The sequence below is a fragment of the Euprymna scolopes genome, chromosome 20 (assembly GCF_053919585.1).
Source record: "Euprymna scolopes isolate OS-2025 chromosome 20, ASM5391958v1, whole genome shotgun sequence".
NCBI lineage: Eukaryota > Metazoa > Mollusca > Cephalopoda > Sepiida > Sepiolidae > Euprymna > Euprymna scolopes.
The window spans coordinates 90,620,090-90,641,307 of NC_136501.1; the positions used below are offsets into that span (position 1 = coordinate 90,620,090).

Consider the following 21,218-nt stretch of genomic DNA (forward strand, 5'->3'; position numbering starts at 1 on the left):
CCAATAACTGATTGCTACAAGAGCAATTGTCTTATAGTGGGGTTGCCCCCACATATGGTCTTTGATTGCAGCATCTGCTGGAACTGATACTACACTTTGATCTTGGTCCGAAGCCCAGAAACGACCCCTGTGGGCCGAGGAGGTGGCTATTTAAATCGAGGTTCGCTTTTTTATACTGAAAAACGAAAGCAACACACGGCGATCCAAAAATCTGGGCTATTTTGCTTTTCAAAGTTGGGCAAATAGACAGGCGACCCCCCCCCCGTTGTTAACTCGTAGATATTATGATTTTAGACGTGATATAAAAAATGAGGGAGCCGAACGAGCAGCCCCCGGAAAATAAAGTGTACATACATACATACATACATACATACATACACACACATTGCCTTTTATATTTATAGAATATGGGGACAGATTATGAAAAGTAATTGCTGATATTAGATTTGAATATAACTGTTGTCTGCAGGGAAGTAGTCTGATGGTAATGTGGATCTATACCTTCACGGTCTTCCTTCATTTGAAAATATAAAAGCAGTACCGACAGATAATGTTTTTTAATATTAAAATATGATTAAATCAAAGAAATTTTTTAAACATAATTTTCAAAATTTGAATAACTTTTTATAAAATTGAAATATATATATATATATATATATAGTTAATTTTAAAGTCAGTGTTATATATATATATATATATATACATAATTAATCTTAAAGCCAGTGTTTTTATATATATATATATATATATGTATATATATATATGTATATATATATTGGTTGGATGCATCTTTTGTGTTTTGTTTTGGAATAGTGTCTGTTATTAATAAATGATCGTCTCTGAAGAGCAGCCTATAAAACTAAAGACAATATTTTTTATTATGGGTTGCGAAACATGTATAAGATTGAAAGGAAAAAATGCAAGCATTCGCAAAAAAAAAAAAATGTTTTTGGTCAATAGAATGCAACCAATTAGCCTATATATTCTGAAGCTGGAAACATACCTTCATTGAGTTTATTTAAAGCAATTTAGATAATATAATCCGGGATATATAGCTTAAAAAATATTTTTATATATAAACTCTAAAATATATAATCGGTTTTGATAAATTCTTAAACTACATAAAACTTCCTTTTTTTTTTTCTTTTTAATACTGTTTTTACTATTGAGTCACCACTTATCAAGACCAAAAGTCACTTGAGAATAAGGCTTAATTGTAACATAACCGTTACACTCGAATCGAAGCGTTTGGACCCGCACATTGTCTGATACCGTTGCAAAGGAATAAACACAAAAGAACAACAAAAAAAAATCCGATTCAGCATTTTTTTTTTATTGCGTGCAAATGAAAAGCATGTATTTATGGTTCTTCCAACTATAACGCCTTTCATTATCTTTCAAGTCTTTTTTGCACACCCACATGTTTTACAACACTCTGCCATATAACATGGTTTTTAAGTCTCTCTCCCCGCCACCTTATGCCGGCCATAGCCAGTCCTTTCTCGTCCTTGACTTCACATGTCCATCTTCCCCGGCTGTCACTTTACTTCTCTTTTTTTCTCGGCCACATTCTGTCCTTTTTACTATTTTTTGCTCCTCCTTCCTGTGACGTCAGTATGTGCACATTTGTTTAAGACGGCTGCTGCTGCTAATATTTTCGCTAGTCAGCTATCTTATGGCTACTGCTGATTTTCTGACACGGGGGGGGGGGCATATGACCTGTTACATAATGAGACGGTGGAAAAATAATTAGAAGAGTACTAAAGCTGATGAATAGTATGAACTGTTTGATCCCTTATGTGGCTGTTAAGGGCAAAAATTTAACATTAGACAAAGACCATCTAATTGTAATTAGCAGGTAAGCAGTCCTGCGGTAGCGTGTTCCACATATGGGAAGCGCTTGCAAAGAATCTGTTGAAAGAAATTCCACCTAAAATAGCGGGTACACTGTTAACATTCATTCAATTTAATTTCACAAATGTATTTAATCTTCAAAACCATAGGAAAATGAAATCAAACAAATTAAAAAAAAAAAAAAAAAAAAGTGGGGAACGTAATTTAACGGGGACACTAAATTAACTAACACCTCCCACTTCCTGTGACTTTGATAACCGGAAATGGCTTGGAGAAGTTAATGTGTACCTTAACCCAAGCCTTTTTTTTTTTTTTTTTTTTTTGTCATAGAAGATGAGTTCTTGTGTTTAACGAAGCCGTCAGTCTGGTGTAATTGATGTAAGTTGTCTACATCCGAACGATTTGACCACGTTGTCATTCTCCGCTTTAATTTCACCCTATTTAATTATGGTTTGCTCGCCAGGTTGTTGTCATTCATTGTTTACGGCAAATATCTTCATTTGCGCCATTCAAGTCTCGGCTCCTTTCACCGAAAATCTGAAAGAAAAGCAAATTAAATTTTTCGATATATTACATTTTGTTTTTATTAAAAGTTGCCGTTCATATGTAAAATTGCTTTTATGGCGAAAATTAAGAAAATGCAGAAAAGTCTGTATGATGTACAGTCACAAGACGAAAGTGAAATATTCCAAACATTATGCAATTTGATCTAATAGTATTTTATTTATTTTATTAATCAAGAAAATTAAATTTTACTCTGTCTCGATGAGGAGAAAAATTAGCAGCTATAGTAGAATGAAAACGAGGCCGGGTAAGGGCAAAGAACTTGGCAATCTATAAGATAAATCTCACCTGTTTGTTTAAATGTATGTTTGTATGTCTGCCTAAAACTTTAGACAGGCAATGGATTTTCACAAGATCAGTATCGTTTAAAAGCCTGACCCTTCGGACGACAAATATCGAAAAATTGGCTAAAAACATTAATTCCTTCACTCTCAACTGAGCACTTTTCTACAGGGAGGGATCACTTTTTTCACTGATATTTTCGAAAGTCATCCCCTCTTTTCGATTGACTAGCCTTAATTTAAACATTTGTCACTTCCAGTTTGGCGATTGATGCAACAGCAAAGACGTCAGTTTTTTTTTTTTTTCACGTTATTTTCCACCTCCATGGTACAGGTTCGAGCCTGCCTGCTTACTACCACTTTTGTTTTTTCAACATACACCTCCAAACACCCAGGCAACGCCGGGTACCTAGGCTAGTGTACAATGAATGTACAATTTAAATACAATTTTTTTTTTCTTTTAGAAGGGTCAGTTTATATAAGTTTCAATCAAAATTTTAAGAAAATTAAAAGGGATATACTTACCTGGCTTTGGATTTTTATCCTGGGTCCTCAAAATCAACAGATTAGAGCATTCGTGTAAGAATCCTGTCCCTATTGATTTTGTGATGGGAGTTTAGTTCTATGCAGTTCTAAGAGGTCCACCCTCCCAGGTCTCGCCTTCTCTCTTTGAGGAGGAGTTAGTTTATTGCTAATCGCCTGAGGTGCTTTCACCAGGGAATGCCGACAGGGTTACCCAAGCACTTTTTGCGGGTCAGAGTGCCTCCTTCTCAGGGACGCTGACTTCTTAATCCCACTTACCGTCAATCGTTCGAACCTTTGCAGGACTCGTCAGTCGTTTGAAACTTTGCAGGATCGTTGGACAACCGTGAACCGTTAAATGAATTATATACACCACAGCTGATTATAGCTGCAGACTAAAAAGCTGTTAATTCACCCAGAAAGAGAAAAGCAGGAATGCGATCATATCTTGTTGGCTTAGAAAATATGTCGATGGCTTGGTGTTGAAACGACCGGCAATAAATACCTTTTCTTTAAACAAAAAAAAAAAAAAACTTGTGTTGAATTTCTATTTCTTTCTTTTTTTTTCTTTGCTAGAATTTGGGACACAACATCGCTTCTGTGTAAAAATGTAAAGACATTAAACTACTACGCGTTTGATTCTGTCGGTAACTTTAGATCCGTCACGGATGGTTTCATGTGAAATTTTGTCCCAACAAAACGGCAAACCAAAATATAACTATCATCCTGACTTCCTGTTTAGAAGTACTTCGGCAGTGAACGGTGACTGATCAAATTCTGTCTCCGTTATTTTACTTCCGATGTGAAATAACGAAAGTATCATTTTTCAACGTGTGTATTGATATCGATTTTTTTTTTTTTTAAAGGTAATTTAATATAGATTTTATTAACATAAAAAAAAAAATCATGCTAGCATAGTGATGTTGAAAAAAATGGATAAGAGTTCTTTTGTAAGATGTAAAAAAAATTGAGGTTATGGGGACTATTAGCCGAGGAAGACCAAGGAAAACCTGGGAGGAAGTGATAAGGATAGACTTAAGGAATAAATAAAAATCTGGCCAGAGATATTTTCCTTTTAAATTTATTATTCACATCAAACAAACGTAGTTCCAGGAATATAAGGTGCCATTCTGATAGGGCGCCAGATTTATAGAGGATAGCCTGGATGGGGAGTTGAGTAGCAAGATGTTTGTTCACATTACATTTAAATTTTTGTATATTGGTACGGTTGGTTAAATGGAGCAAGAAGGGAATTCCAGAGGGAAGTGTTTAGAGGGAATCTATGAGAGTAGAAAATCGTTTGAAATTTAGGGACCTCTACGGTGAAGGGTGAGATTTTGTTGCTAGCGAGAGACTGATTTGTTGAAGAGGTACAATTGCAGTAAGTTATATGGTATTCGTTCGATGCACAATTAGGGACATAATAATAATATAATATAATAATAATAATAGGGATTAATATTTAATGCAAAAAGGGGTAAGATTTTGCTGCTAATCGGGTGGGGCGGGAAGTAGTTTGAAAGTTAATTTTGAAAAACATTTAAAATTGATTTCATGTAAAATAGTAACCATGCACCTCTTACTAATTCTTTATTTATGTGATATTTAGGCACGTCATTCGGACAACCTGGGATTCTTATGTCAAGAACAAGAAGCAACCGACAGACTGGCATACTGTTTTGTTGTTGTTGTTCTTTTTTTACCCGTTAAAAGTATTTGTAAAAAAAAATCAACAAGTTTATCTTTCTATTTTATTTATTTATTAATTTTTTTATTTTATTTATTTTTTTTAAACTGATGGACCGCGATTTGAGGAAATTAAATAATTTGTTGATATATTTACTTTTCAGTGCCATTTTTTTTTTTGGGGGGGTTGCACTTTTATTATAAAAAATAAAATATTTAAAAAAAAAAAAACAAAATATTTATGATTTTAAACAAGTAAACAGATATATATTTTTTCTATTAACTTGAGGGAACATTTTTTTTCTTATGTTTAACTCGTATTTTTTTTTTTATTTAAAATATTCTCCGTAAGTTAAGAAAAATATTTTTTACAAAATTTTTACCAACAAAAAACAAACAAAAAAAAACGGCAGAAGCAATTTGTCGTGCCCTAAATATCACATGATTAGAGAATCAGTAGTAGCTGTTATGTTTTGTCGTACATCTGTCATGCTTTAAGTTGTCGTACATAAATAGTAAAACCGTAAAATAGACATTAAACAGTATGATGATGATGACTGTATGAGAATCTAATTTCCATGGTAACAAGGATTTTCACGGATATGTAATAATTAGACTATGTACTGATCCTGTTTCCACGGTTGAGGTGCTGATCATTCATGCAATTGCAGCAGGTGTCTGCTTGCATGTGCATAAAACGCTCAGTTACTATGGTAATTTGATCCCTTTGTCCTCACTAATTCGTATATGGCTCTATTCTTGCGCGTGCAATAATGAAACGATATTGCTACACAGTATATTTCCTTGATACCAGCTTACTCATGTATTTAAGCTCATTTTAGTTTTGCGAGCCATTTACATCCAATAAGTTTATGTGCCACAATCACGTTGACAAACCAGTTTTCGTTAGATCACCAAAGTTAAGCAACGTTGAGCCTGGTCAATATCAGGGTGCTTAGTATTCTCAAATGGTTACCTATGTAGAAAGACGTCAACACCTCCATGCAAGAATTGCAAATAAATAAATAAATAAAATAACGTTGACATCTCGTCTGTCTGGGATATTACAAGCGATTATGATAGTATTCCAATGACTTTTCCTAAGTAAGCTGGTTCAACCTACCTAGGTGAACGACTTTGTTTATAAAGTTTATAAATAGATTAAACCAAAACCCAGTGCAATTAATTTTAGTTTTGGTTAAATTTATAATTAATTTATTTTTCAAACCCCTATCTTTTAAAAATTCATTAAAAAAAACCCAAAACACCTAAAACCTGGTGTAATCAAAGAAAAAGAAATAACAAAAACGGGGCACTAAACCGTGATAAATCATCTCAAGAAGGTGGAGGTAATACCTAGGATGCTTGCCTAGGACCGAATTAGAACCATACAACAATGCAATACTCCACCTCCATCCTCGTTTACAATAAAATGTATATAAAACGTTTGATGTTCATTTCTTGTGCGAAGCGTTTGGTGTTCATTTCGGGTAAATGTGCGTGTTGCAAACTTGAAATATTCTTTTTATCTCTTTTATCTGAAATTAACGAGGTGGGGGGGATTTGACGGGTCGTAAAATACACTTAAATATATTTTAATTCGTGCAAATCTCGTATTTATCATTACAGAGCTAATTCTCTATTGGGTATCATATTGTACCTAATATGTAGTATTGATTTCAAAAGTTAAAAAAAAAAAAAAAAAAAAAAAAGACTTGGGTGCCATTAGCTAGAATCAAAACCAAAACATTTAGCGCCCTAGTCGCGTCTCCGGCTATCGAGAAATAAGTAAGAAAGATTAAATATTAAACGACTTGAAAAAATGAATTGCACTTTGGCATGCTCAAGAAGAAATGAAGATATGTCTGCAAGTTGAAATGAACATTTTGCATGTGTGTATATTTCTTGGAAATGTAAAGTTCAATACTACAAATGCAAAATATGGAAGGGGCTGCAAGAGATAAATATTAAATTTATTGAAATTTAATGGGAAAATATCACCCAAATGGTATCCTATGAGCTGATCATAGAAAGATATTATAACAAGCTACTGTGTTAACGACCCTTAAAAAATGGAGAAACTGGTGTTAAATTGTCTTCAATTGTGTTAAGATAAAACGTTGTATTTAAGTTTTTAGAGTGATCTCCCTTGTTTGTTGTTGTAAAGTATAAACTGGAAAATAAAGATGGAGGTTTCGATACACAGCCGTGTGTCTATTATTGGAGTTATGAGAAGTGTAAACTAACATCTTGCATTGATGTGAGTTCTTCACTTAATGTAATTGTACCTATTTACAATGCCTCCCCACGGGACAGAGTTAGACACCAGGGTCGTTTTTTAACATGGAGAAAAGGTACAAAAATAAAAATTGTCTCAGTCGTGAAGGATTTCTCCTCCACCGAAAGAGAACAAGAAATAGAAGTGCAGCATCTGAAGAACAGATGGTATTTATTTGCTCCCCCACTGAGCAAATTAGGCACAAGGCCGTTTTTAATGTGAGGTAAAAACCAGCTCCCCTAAAAGTAGGCAAAAAGGGGGCACTCTGGTTACCAAAAATAATAATTGTCCCAGTATAGAGGGTTTCCCCTCCATTGACTGGTACAAATTATCTTAAGTGCAGCATCTGCCGGAACAGATGGTATTTATTTGCTCCCCCACCGAGCAAATTAGGCACAAGGCCAATTTTTAATGTGAGGAGTGAAGGGAGGGGGAAGGGAAAAAGGGGACCAGCTCCCGAGAGGTGGGAAATGGGAGCTGGTTAATGGCCAGGCATGTGGGGTTGCCCCCACATCTGGTCTTTGCTAGTCATAGCTTGCAGTATCTGCCGGAACAGATACTACACTTTGATCTTGTCCCGAAGGCAAGAAAAAGCGAAATTCCACTTTTTTTTTATAAGAGACCAAATCGCTAAAGTGTTACATCTTTATATCCACTCTTATTTGTTTTTTGTTTTATTTTATTTTGTTTTATTTTGTTTTGTTTTATTTTGTTTTATTTTGTTTTGTTTTATTTTGTTTTATCTTGTTTTGTTTTATTTTGTTTTATCTTGTTTTGTTTTATTTTGTTTTGTTTTGTTTTATTTTGTTTTGTTTTATTTTGTTTTATTTTGTTTTATTTTGTTTTGTTTTGTTTTATTTTGTTTCTCTCTTCCTTTCTTCACCACGTTTTGTCTTAATTTGCTTTGCCTCTGTTTCTTTACTCTCTTTCTGTGTGTCCCCCCCTTTGTCTGTGTGGTCCCCCTCTTTGTCTGTCTGTGTGTGTCCCCCTCTTTGTCTGTTTGTGTGTGTCCCCCTCTTTGTCTGTCTGTGTGTGTCCCCCTCTTTGTCTGTCTGTGTGTGTCCCCCTCTTTGTCTGTCTGTGTGTGTCCCCCTCTTTGTCTGAGTGTGTGTGTGTCCCCCTCTTTGTCTGAGTGTGTGTGTGTCCCCCTCTTTGTCTGAGTGTGTGTGTGTCCCGCTCTTTGTCTGAGTGTGTGTGTGTCCCGCTCTTTGTCTGAGTGTGTGTGTCCCGCTCTTTGTCTGAGTGTGTGTGTCCCGCTCTTTGTCTGAGTGTGTGTGTCCCGCTCTTTGTCTGAGTGTGTGTGTCCCGCTCTTTGTCTGAGTGTGTGTGTTCCGCTCTTTGTCTGAGTGTGTGTGTCCCGCTCTTTGTCTGAGTGTGTGTGTCCCGCTCTTTGTCTGAGTGTGTGTGTCCCGCTCTTTGTCTGAGTGTGTGTGTCTCGCTCTTTGTCTGAGTGTGTGTGTGTGTGTCTCCCTCCCTTTTTGTCTGTGTGTGTGTGTCTCTCTCTCCCTTTTTGTCTGTGTGTGTGTCTCTCTCTCCCTTTTTGTCTGTGTGTGTGTCTCTCTCTCCCTTTTTGTCTGTGTGTGTGTGTCTCTCTCCCTTTTTGTCTGTGTGTGTGTGTCTCTCTCCCTTTTTGTCTGTGTGTGTGTGTCTCTCTCTCCCTTTTTGTGTGTGTGTGTCTCTCTCCCTTTTTGTCTGTGTGTGTGTCTCTCTCCCTTTTTGTCTGTGTGTGTGTGTCTCTCTCCCTTTTTGTCTGTGTGTGTGTCTCTCTCCCTTTTTGTCTGTGTGTGTGTGTCTCTCTCCCTTTTTGTCTGTGTGTGTGTCTCTCTCCCTTTTTGTCTGTGTGTGTCTCTCTCTCCTTTTGTTTCTCTCTATTTCTCTGTTTATTTCTCTCTCCCTCTCCCTCACACACACACACACACACACACACACACACACGGAGTAACAACCTGGGAGGGTGGACCTCCTAGAAATATCCAGAACGACTGAATCGGCCTGATGGACGCAGCTGCTGCTTTTTGATTTAAAACAATTGGTGAAATCAAGCTATAGTTCCCCCCGTCCCTGTCACCGGTCAACACAACTCTGCAACCCCCTTCAACTCTTTCAAGTTGTCTTCCACTTTCCGATTATCAATAACTTCTACTCTGCCACTTGCAGATTATCACCAACTTGTCGTCTCCCCACCTGCACCCATCTCCATCATCAACTAGTACTCTACATAAACAACTCATCTCTTCCACCGAATGATTCCCTCCTCATTTGACAGCTCTTACACCCACCCCCTCCGCTGATTCACAATTGGTCCCCATCCACTGATTAATACCTCTCACTCCTTGCCGATTATCCCCAACTTATCTCTCTACCTACAAATTCCCTTCCCCTGATTATCAACAATTTGCCCCCACCCACTCTGCCGATGAACACCACCCACGGCGATTATCCACAACTTGTTTTCCATCTGCCCCCCTCTCCCCAAATATCAACTTGTCTCTTATACACCCCCCCCCCCACTCGCACACACTTGTTTTCCATTTTTACTTTTCCCATTTCTCCCGGATTCTTCTCGTATTTCTCAGGCATAGAAGCCAAACACCATTTGTGGTGTTTACCTGTTGAATCAGGACATTTGCTGCGTGTTCTTCTCACCGACAACATGCCTACCCCACCGACCCACCTAAGAAAAAAAGGAAAGATAAACTCTTTCCTGTCATAGTTGGCTTTCATTTCACCCTCGGTTGGCCTCCACATTTTTTTATTTTTAATTTTTTGTGTGATTTTATTTTCTTCTTCTCCCATCTCACTCCTCCTTTCCACCAACCATTTTTTTTTTTTTTTTTTTTTTTTTTTTTTACTTTTTTCTTTTTTTGTTTTTCAACTATTCGTTAAGATTCAAAGTAATTAAATAAGTAATAAAATATGCAATGGCGGAGAAGTAAAGAGAAAAGAAACCTGTTTTACTGATCTTTTTCCTTTTCTTTCCTTTTCTTTTTCCTTTTCTCTTTTCTTCCCCTTTTCTCTTTTCTTCCCCTTTTCTCTTTTCTTCCCCTTTTCTCTTTTCTTCCCCTTTTCTCTTTTCTTCCCCTTTTCTCTTTTCTTCCCCTTTTCTTTCTCTGTCGTTCCTTTTCTTTCTCTGTCGTTCCTTTTCTTTCTCTGTCGTTCCTTTTCTTTCTCTGTCGTTCCTTTTCTTTCTCTGTCGTTCCTTTTCTTTCTCTGTCGTTCCTTTTCTTTCTCTGTCGTTCCTTTTCTTTCTCTGTCGTTCCTTTTCTTTCTCTGTCGTTCCTTTTCTTTCTCTGTCGTTCCTTTTCTTTCTCTGTCGTTCCTTTTCTTTCTCTGTCGTTCCTTTTCTTTCTCTGTCGTTCCTTTTCTTTCTCTGTCGTTCCTTTTCTTTCTCTGTCGTTCCTTTTCTTTCTCTGTCGTTCCTTTTCTTTCTCTGTCGTTCCTTTTCTTTCTCTGTCGTTCCTTTTCTTTCTCTGTCGTTCCTTTTCTTTCTCTGTCGTTCCTTTTCTTTCTCTGTCGTTCCTTTTCTTTCTCTGTCGTTCCTTTTCTTTCTCTGTCGTTCCTTTTCTTCCTCTGTCGTTCCTTTTCTTTCTCTTCCTCTGTCGTTCCTTTTCTTTCTCTTCCTCTGTCGTTCCTTTTCTTTCTCTTCCTCTGTCGTTCCTTTTCTTTCTCTTCCTCTGTCGTTCCTTTTCTTTTTGCTTTCCTCCTCTTTTTGCTTTCCTCCTCTTTTTGCTTTCCTCCTCTTTTTGCTTTCCTCCTCTTTTTGCTTTCCTCCTCTTTTTGCTTTCCTCCTCTTTTCGCTTTCCTCCTCTTTCTTGCCTTTTTCTTTTCAACTCGAGTGGGTGGTAAATGTGTTGTGGACAAAAACGTCTGTTGATTGACATAACTTTTCAACTTCGAATTTTTTTTTTTTTCAATGTGGATATTTACCTTTTTACCACCACCCCTCTCTCACGCCTCCACCCCCTTTCACACGCCCCTTCCCCTCTCCATCCACGATGCACGTGTCTACAGCAACAAGTAAACTAATTTTAGATACATGTGAGAATTAGGAAAATAAAAAGCGTAGAAACATTTCACACCACCGCTCTCCCCTTCCCTCGTACATTCTTCGCAAGACTTCCTGGTTAATGCAGACAGTTTCGCAAAAATAAATATTCTTTCAAGGAAGTAAGGTGTGATAATAAATACTCTATCTTTGTGTTCCTGGAATCATAATACGACGGTCACTTTCAAAATTGGATCCTGCCTTCGTTCTTGAACTGAAGTGGACAAAACAAAAACTACGACAACGAAACTAATTTGCATATCAAAAACAAATTTTCGCCAAATTTATTTTAAAGTTTTCTTGTAAATTGTTTAAACATTTTACTTTATAAATTTTTTTCTACAATTCTTTCTTTTTGTTCAAAATGTTTTATTCAAATAAGAAATTAGCTTATGAATCTTCTTTTATGTCTTCCGCAGCTGGTGTTGCCACTTCAGAGTCTAAAAGTGACGTCCATACCACCTTCTCAAGTGGGGACTTTGATGTCACCACCTTCGGCCGAAGAAAACCAGCCCATGAATCGACGTGGGACACCGTAACCAAAAGAGAATCTTCATCTAGTTATACCCCTATAGAACAGATCCGCAGACGGGATTCCTCTTCATCATACACACCCTGGGACTCCGGCTCGTATCGCTCCTCAGAGAGTCCGTTCTCTGACAAAAAAACTACATACAGAGAGCCGTACTCTGCTGGAGATTACAAATCTAGAAGAGACTCTGAGAGTTCGTTTATGTCTGATAACAGAAGCACAAATAAAGACGCTTATTCTTACGGATCTAGAGATTACCGAAGGAAGGACTCTGGCAGTTCTTTTGCCTCGGACACAAAAAGTACCCAAAAAGACACATATCCATATGCTTCCGGAGATTATGGCGGAGCAAAAAGGAACTCTAACGCTTCTTTCAGTTCTGCTGAAAATCGAAATGCTCAACAGGACACTTACACTTCATACACACCTCGAGATTATCGGACATATCGGAGAGACTCGGACACTTCCTACATTTCAGATAAGAGCACACAGAAAGAGACCTCTCCGTTCACATCTGGCGAGTATCGAACTCGGAGAGACTCGAACACTTCCCAAATGTCAACTGACAGTAGAAGCACTCAGAGAGATGCTTATGTTTCTCCATATTCAAGAGATCACAGAGATTCTGGTCAAGATGCCGAGATGTATTCTACAAGAATGTCCAGGAAAGAATCTTATGTTTCTGATGGTTCTAGTTTCGTATCCAATGTGAAGACGTCCCAAAGAGAACCGACTGCATCGCATCTGTTAAAGAATTACCAGTCTTCAGAGTCTTCGCAATTTGAATCCAAAGTTTCTTCGTCTAATGGTCAAAGTACCCAAAAAGATTCTTTTTCGACTTCTTACTTCTCCAAAGAAAGCAAACACGATTCTAACGTATCGTATTCTTCTCTGGAATCAAAGACGGATTCTGCCTACTATTCATCTTTGGATGATGCCAAAAGTATTGGAAGAGCTGATTCGGACATTTCTTTTTCTGAAACGCAAAGAAATTCCGAAACTTCATCTTCAGTCACGAAAAAACAATTGGATACTTTACAACAAAAATCAGGTAAGAATTTTTTTTTTTTTATATATAATTTGTTTAACAGAAAAATCTAATAAAAAAAAAAAATGGAAAGAATATAGTTAAGAGCTTAGCATATTTGAAAACAATATTTTAAGGTTAATTTGAAAATTATAGAAAATCAAATAATGCTATAAATTTTTTTATTAATATTTTTTTTTTTTTTTTTTTTTTTTAGAATTTCAGTGAAGCACATCGTTTTTTTTTTTTTTTTAACTTTTTCTTTTTTATTCTCTTCATTTTGCTGGTGGTATTAACCCCGAGATGTCGATCCCTTGTAGAGAAAGCAAAATATGCATCCAATGAAGTGGTGACTCCTTAGAATTGAATAGTCACCCCACATTTAAGGACGTGTACAAATACGTGTTTGTGTGTGTATATATATATATATATATATATATATATATATATATATATAATGTAAAAACTTTGTGCGAGAGTGAGTTCATTCGTTCCTTATGTACTCGGAAATAGATGAGCCGTTTTTTTTTGTTTTTTTTTCTTTTTGTTAAATTTCACACGAAGGTACTTTATGTACCTGGGAGTGTTCTAACATAGGTTTTGTATCAGAATGCGTCTGGTAAGTATTGAAAATAGATAATTGAAAAATCCGATTGAAGAAGGAAGTTCAATTTTGATCAGTTAACACGTTTATATAGTTAATTTAAGAAGTTTTATCACTGCTCAAGACGACAGGGTCAGCTTATAAAATCAACTGTAAGTTCTTTTATAAGATAGGCGCGTTCGAAATTAATGTGGTAATCTCCAAAAATACCGTTAGGGCTTACAACATGGCCGCCAGAAGAGTCAACAAAAAACTGCGAATAAAATATATAAAACTCGTAAGTTCTGTTTTTAAAGTGGGTTGTCAATTTTCTTTATGAAATATACTTCCAAAATAAACTATTACAGTCGTTTAAAACATAATAGAAGTATTATTTTTTATTTTTTAAAAACAATGTTTACAAAATGTCTACGAACGTGCGTAGACATTTTGTAAACATTGTTTTTAAAAAATAATACTTCTATTATGTTTTAAACGACTGTAATAGTTTATTTTGGAAGTATATTTCATAAAGAAAATTGACAACCCACTTTAAAAACAGAAATTACGAGTTTTATATATTTTATTCGCAGTTTTTTGTTGACTCTTCTGGCGGCCATCTTGTAAGCCCTAACGGTATTTTTGGAGATTACCATTAATGTTTCTTTTTAGAGTACAATTGAACCATGATACTTGACTTTTGCATTTTAAACTTTAAGTAAAGCCATTATTTACAGATAATTTTATGAAACATGTGAAGCTTCCTCCGGCACATCGCAGTGGTCCCCAACTATAGCAGGCAATCAATTAATTTGATTTAAAAAAAAAAAAAAAAATGGCAATTTCACAGATTTCAATTGCAATAAAAGTATGGGAGATTGGAAAAATTTGCTGATCCTCATTCAATCCCAGACAACGTCGGGTCTCCCTGCTAGTGTGTATAGTGATGGGATAATTCCATTATTTTTTCCCCCCTGATTCCAGTATAATTACCGATTCTGATTTTTTATAACTCTCTAAATATTTAACTATAAAGTTATTCCCCCCCCCCCGATTACCGTAAAAACATGTTAAATGTGCATGTATTTTTCTCAAAGGTTAAAAAAAAAACTTGTGATGTGTGTGTGGGGGGAGGGGGCGATATATAGATCTTAGCTTTACTGGTATTTTAAAATCAATAAATACTTATTTTATTATTACTACCAACAGTGGAAGATTGTTTTTTAACAAAATCAAATAATAAAAAAAGATAAGTGGAGGAATCGTTCGTTAGAAACAAAAAAAAACAAAAAAACTTTTTACTTTTTTTTTTAAAAGAAATTTAACGTTACGTTTAATACCCGGCATTGCCCGGTATATCTTCTAGCATCACTATAAAAGTAAGAATATGTGTCTCTGAGGGCACTTCTCAACCTATGCAACGAATTTTTCATTTACAGACTTGAAATTTGGTATATAGGGTATTCAGACGCGTGGAAAACTTTTTAATAGGTTTTCATCAGGATAAAAGGGCAGCTAAGAGACCAAAATAGAAAAATTGGTATTTGAAGGGTCATCGGATTTTTATCTGTTTGTCAACTGTTTCATGAGGTTTAAAAACACATTTTAAAGATCATGGCAAGCTGGTCTAATGGTTATTGTACTCAACTTACTGTCTTTAGGTTTTGGTTTCGATCTCTGCTTGAGTATTATTTTTTTTTATTACTTACAAAAAGTTTACTGTTTAGAAAAAAACAATACTTGCATGGACATGTCTCAGTTTCTTTTGGCTTTTACTTATTTTTTTTTTTTTTTTTAAGAAATTTAATGTTACGTTTAATACCGGGCAACGTCAAATACATCTTCTAGTATATAATAAAGAGATTTCAATTATTTTCAGTATTATAATAGATATAAGGCTAAATAATCCAATACATTTCTACGTTCAAAAGCACCAAAGGCTAAAGTATAAGTCCTAGTACTAGAAATTATTACGAGAAAACTTGTTTAATCTCCACTCACCCGACTGCATGTCGCTCAACACAGGTTCAGATGTTGTCTGTATTAAAATAAGAATGTGTTATGTCATTTTTGAATAACGCCAAGTTCACAGTGGGACACTTATATTTTGAGCATTGTTTTTTCGTGATCACGATTTCTGCACTTGGTGAACCGTCCCTGTTTACTTGTCTCGCATGAGGACAGGCACAACGTCAATTTTTAATGTGCGAAAAATCTCGCTCCCCAAAAGGGGCGAATTCTGTATTGCAACAAAAATTTAAATTGCATCGGTCTAGAAGGATTTCTCCTTCAATGACAAGACAGAAAGGATAGTGCATTATCAAGTAGAGGTAGTTTCATTCGGTGAAAGTTTACTATCACTTTTGGCAGTTCTGGGTACGACCTGAAGACATTCAGTGGTGAGGACCCATTTGTGAGATGTGGGGAGTGTGGAGTTGCCCCTCAGTTACCATTGCTCTCAGGTCCACTTTAGCCCAGATTAGCAATACTTGTTAGGGTATCTGGTGCTATCAGATCAGGCTGTTTGAAGATACTGGCGCTTCCTGATCCAAAATTCACCATGAATGTTGGTTTTTCTTTTCCTCTCCCTTTGCAGAACTCAATCATGTTCTGTAAAGTCAAAGGCAAAAACAATTTTCCTCCAGAAAACGATCAAACCAAGCACCATGAATTAATATTTGAAGATATAAAAAAAACGAAGCATAAAAACTTTTTCCAAAATGGCTAGATTCTAAAAAGGCTTAATATGTCATAAAACAAACGAACCAACCAACCAACCAACCAACCAACCAACCATTACTATTGGCAAAAAAAAAAGGAAAGTTTTAAGTCATATGAAATACTTTCCGCTGTGTTGCATCCCTCTGCTTGTTTTACGAGTATTTTGACAGAATATGCTGCTCTGACTGCATTTATACTCTTTCAACAAAAATATTTCTGACCCAACCTGACTAGCAGCAAAATCCCACCCCTTCACTGTAGAAGTCCTGGAAGATGCTGGAAGGTTTTTTACTCTAATGGCTTCTTTCCTTGAACATCTTTCCTTTGTAATTTCCTTCCTGCTCACCTTCAACCCTACAAATGTGCAGAAATTTAGATGTCTCAAGTATTGGTGACTGCCAAGGGAGTGAATTAACTCAAAAGTATACAAAAATAAAATAAAACATTTGTCAGAACCCTTTCACAGCTGATCAATGCTGCGATTTATTTATTTATTTCTATATATAATATATGTGTGTGTGTGTGTGTATGCTAGTATATATATATATATATATATATATATATATATATATATATATATATATATATATATATTAGCAGTTCAGCCCGGCTTTGCTCGGGCCCTATGTACTGTTCATAACTTTATGTGTACACATATATGTATATATTAAAGTTTGACTCATGTCCAGGTAACCTACATCTAAAATTTCCGGTGTTTAGACCCAAAATTGACATGAGTTTGGTAGAGTCTGCAAAGGTCAATTCTTTCAACTTTGACCTCTTGGCAGCCAAATTTTCGCCTAAGAACTGATTAAAAAGCTTGCTGCATGTCTGAATACCCTTTATGTAAAATTTCAAATGTTTAGATCCAAAATTGGCTGAATAGTTTGCTAGAGACCGTAAAGGTCAGTTCTTTTGAACTTTGATTCCTTGGCAGTCAAATTTTTGGTCAAAAACTGATTAAAAAGCTTGCCCTATGTCTCAATACACTTTATGTAAAATTTCAAATGTTTAGAACAAAAATTGGCCGAGTAATTTGATAGACCAGGTCAAATTTTTTTTTAACTTTGACCCCAATTTCGACCTCTTAACATTTATTGTTTTGGGCTCAAATCAAATTGAAAAGTTTGATCCCTGTCCAAGTAACTTACATATAAAATTTCAAGTGTTTAGACCCAAAATTAGAGGAGGAGATTGATAGTTTTCAAAGGTCAAATTGTTGAACGTTGACCTTTTTAGACAGCCAAATTTCTGGCCGAAAATGGATTAAAGATTTTCCCAAATCTCAATACCCCTTATGTCAAATCTCGACTCTGTAGACTGAAAATTGACAGTAGTTAGGTAGGGAAATATACAATTTATTTCTTCAATCCAGCACCTTTTTTGTGCCTTGTTTCTTTCAAATCTTCCCTTTTTTTATGTTACGTTTTGCTGACATTTTTTTTGGGGGGGGAAAGAACTGCGGGGGGCATTGAAATTACTAAGAGTTCTTTTCTCACACCATTACAACAATGATTATTATTATAATGGTATTGGCAAACGAGGCTACATTAAAGGGAGATCACTCTCATAGTCTTGTCCAGGGTTGCCAGATTAGTCTTTTTAAAACCAAATGTCATGAATTTTACTTTTTATTTTATTTTATTTATTTATTTATTTGAAGCAGTTTAGCCTTCAAGAATTGTACCTGACCTTTTTTTCAAAGCGTAACGTACAGACTAACTAAGGAAGGAACACACAGAATATTATATAGTTAACTTTACAGAATAAGCTGTATTTTATTTTTTAGCGAAAGTTGCCAAAAGCTGGCATTCAAACTTTTATAATGTCTATTTTGATGCAAATATTTTCTTGTAATAATATGTTCAACTAATGTTGAAATTAAGAAATCATCTTTTACTAATATAACAAATACTGACCCAACGGGTTACAGGTGATCTGGTGTGGTGTAAAAAAAAATTTACTTTTGATATTTCCATGTAATTCAAAGGTTATGATAAAAAAAATATATCTTTCTTGGTTGATTTTAGACGTCAACTTCTCCTTTTGGAGGTTTGACTGTTGAGGCGCACTTACAGGTGGTGAATGTAGATGTGACTGATGATGACTATTTTAAGGCATCTGGATTATTCCCATATTCTTGTGTCGAATCTTGTTGCCGTGAGAAATAGGTAAACAGATTCAAAGCCAAAGAATTGCGGCGGCGGCAAGTTGCCATTACTGTTCATTAATTTTAATGAAACCTGGTGTTAAATCAAAAAGCAACATATTTGATCTTATATTTCTGGAATTAAAAGTTGAATTTCTGTTCTCTCGTTTCAACATTGATATTAAAAGGCTACTTTTTCTATTTAAAAATTAATAAAACGAACTTATTATACTTGGTTATGGATATGCAATCGACTTCATGAAGATTAACTAATTTGCATATTCCTTGGAAAAAACGAGCGTTCATTAAATTAATTATTTAGTTTTTATGGTTTTTATTAGATGATTGGTTTCATTTAACTTAAGTCTTTTTATGCATAATTTCTACATTCTGCATAATTGCATAGAATTTTAGCTGAAAGTGTTCTAGTACATGGACATGTTTGTTTATATATATATATATATATATATATATATATATATATATATATATATATATAAGAGAATGAAAATTAAAACTGTAAGTTGAACTTTACAATCAAAATTGTTTCGACTGAATACTCCAAAAAAGCAATTTACAAAGTCCTTATTCTGCGGAGTTTCAAAGAATGCTATTCTTGTTATTCTTCTCATCAGAGGACATAAAGAAATCAGCAAATTATATTTGTAGCAATGTTAGAAGTTGCTAGTTATGGCATTAAGTGAAACTGCAATTTATTGTAGCTATAAATTGCCAAGAAAAGAAGTGAAAAAATGTTCTTGCATGAAAATTCTTCATGCAAGCTGAAATATTATGCGTGGTTTGTTTTTTAACCCTAACCCAAGGCAAGAAAGATATGGTATATATTTATTAGAATTATAATACTGTACATATACATTAATTTATCTTACAGAATGAAGTAATTTGAAAACGAGAACTTAGGATGCTAAAAGGTACACAACCTGGAAAGTAGAAAAATACTTTTTTTTTTTAAATTACCAAGTTTTGTACTTATATTTTTATTCAAAACCCATGTATTAATTTATCGCATTATTACTAGGGTTAGGACAACAGCATATTCGTTCATTGTATTGACTCTCGAGTGTGTATCCGTTGATATCTTATAAGCTTTTATATAGAGTGGTGTGGTTCTCGGTTGATTAATTGTGTCTGTGTCGTATATATACTAGAGTCACAACAATGATCAGTATATTCTGTTGTCATAGACATAGTAATAACCGATGGAGAATTTGCTCTTTAATGATAAATACGAAATGAATTATAATACTGTATTTAAGCATACTTTAGGACCAGGCAATGCCAAGTGGCCTGTTAGTGTGTATGTGTGTGTGTGTGTGTATATATATATATATATATATATATATATATATATTGTATGTTTTTAATTCTGTGCTGCCTTTTAAATGTATAAACATCGGATTAATGACAATTACACATAAGACATTTAAATGTCTCTATTTCATAACAGGGGAGCTCAGCTATTAATTGATAAAGTCGATTAGTAAAAAGAAAATACATAATTCACTGAAGATGGTCGGGTATCGACTGAAATATTTGATTTTATATTGTTTTCATTTTTGAAATATAATCTATATATATAAAAGCGAAAATGTGTGTGTGTATGTATGTTCGTTTTTTTGTGTATGTCCAAGAAAGGCTTTTTTCAGAGAAGCGGTCGGTTGGCTTGCAACTTCTTAAAACCTTTTATATCACATATAAATCATAATATCTCCGAGTTAACAACGGAGCTCGCCTGTCTGTTTAATTTGCTCGACTTCAAGAAGATAAATATTCAACATTTGTCGCTCGCCGCATGTGGATTAGGCTTTTTCCTATAATAAAAGTGACACTAATTCTGGCGGTATTTTCCGGCGATAGCCGGAAATGTCCAAAACAATCAGCTTTGATCAATGTGGAAAAACAATTGCTATTCAATTTGGACCCCACCAACATCTTGGGAAAATAAAAATAAAAAGAAGCGTTCCCGCATAAATGAAATACTATCCCGCAGTCAAAGTTGACCTCATTAAGTCCTTAAAACATGCACCTGCCAAATCTAAGTAATTAAATAAATTCAAACATGTTTCCTTTAGTATCTCGCGGTAGGCCAATGGTTAACGTCGCACGCTTTTTTTTTTTTTTTCACACTTTAATTTCCAACTTCGCCTCAAGGGTTCGATCCTCATACTCCCCTATGAAAACTTTTTTTTTATTTTAACTCGGGGGGTGGGGGGGGGGTTTGATTTACCCAAAACCACACACACCTCCAAACACCGGGACAACGCTGGGTATTCCCCCCCCCCGCTAGTCTATATATATAAAAGTGAAAATGTGTGTTTGTTTGTATGTGTGTTTGTATGTCTCGCAAAAACTTTCCACACGGGTCACGGATTTTGCCAGATCGGTATCATTTTAAACTTCCAACCTTCGCCCGACAAATATCGAAAAGTTGGCCAAAAACGTTAATTTTTTTCATGCTGAAATCAGCACTTTTCTACAGGGGGGGAAGGGTCAGCAAAAACCGTCCTCTCTTGACGAGTTCGGTTCTACGCAGGCGCAAATGACGTCAGAACCTGATTTAGTTTAAAGATTAAAAAAACGATCTAATTTTGTGGATGTCGTTTTAGCTCAGTTGCTTAGAGCACGGCCTCATTATCTAAAGGTTTTGGGTTCGAATCGTTGGTGTGAGATGTCTTTTTTTTTTTTCTTTTTTTTTTTTTTTTTAATTTTAATATTGAAGCAGGGTTATTTACGCCATTTTTCACGTGTTTTTCAGATTTTTTTAACGTTCGTTTTTCTTTCTTTTTTTTTTTTTTTTACTTCACTTATTCTTAGGTTTTCATTAACACCCCCGCCCGACCACACAGACCCAAAAACACCCGGGCAACGCCGGGTACTCCCCGCTAGTCTATATATATAAAAGGCAAAATGTGTGTGACTATTTCATGTATGTCTCGCAAAGGCTTTTTTCGCCGA

The 21,218-nt window shown here is 35.3% G+C and overlaps 1 protein-coding gene across 1 annotated transcript in view; it reads left to right on the top strand.

Annotated features, from left to right (window-relative positions):
* Positions 1–21,218, top strand: part of LOC145241628 (uncharacterized) — a 194,199-nt gene that overhangs the window by 56,395 nt on the left and 116,586 nt on the right. Inside the window, exon 2 of the mRNA XM_080104711.1 lies at positions 11,650–12,813. Coding sequence (XP_079960837.1) covers positions 11,650–12,813 — 1,164 coding nt within the window. The remainder of the gene's footprint in view (positions 1–11,649; positions 12,814–21,218) is intronic.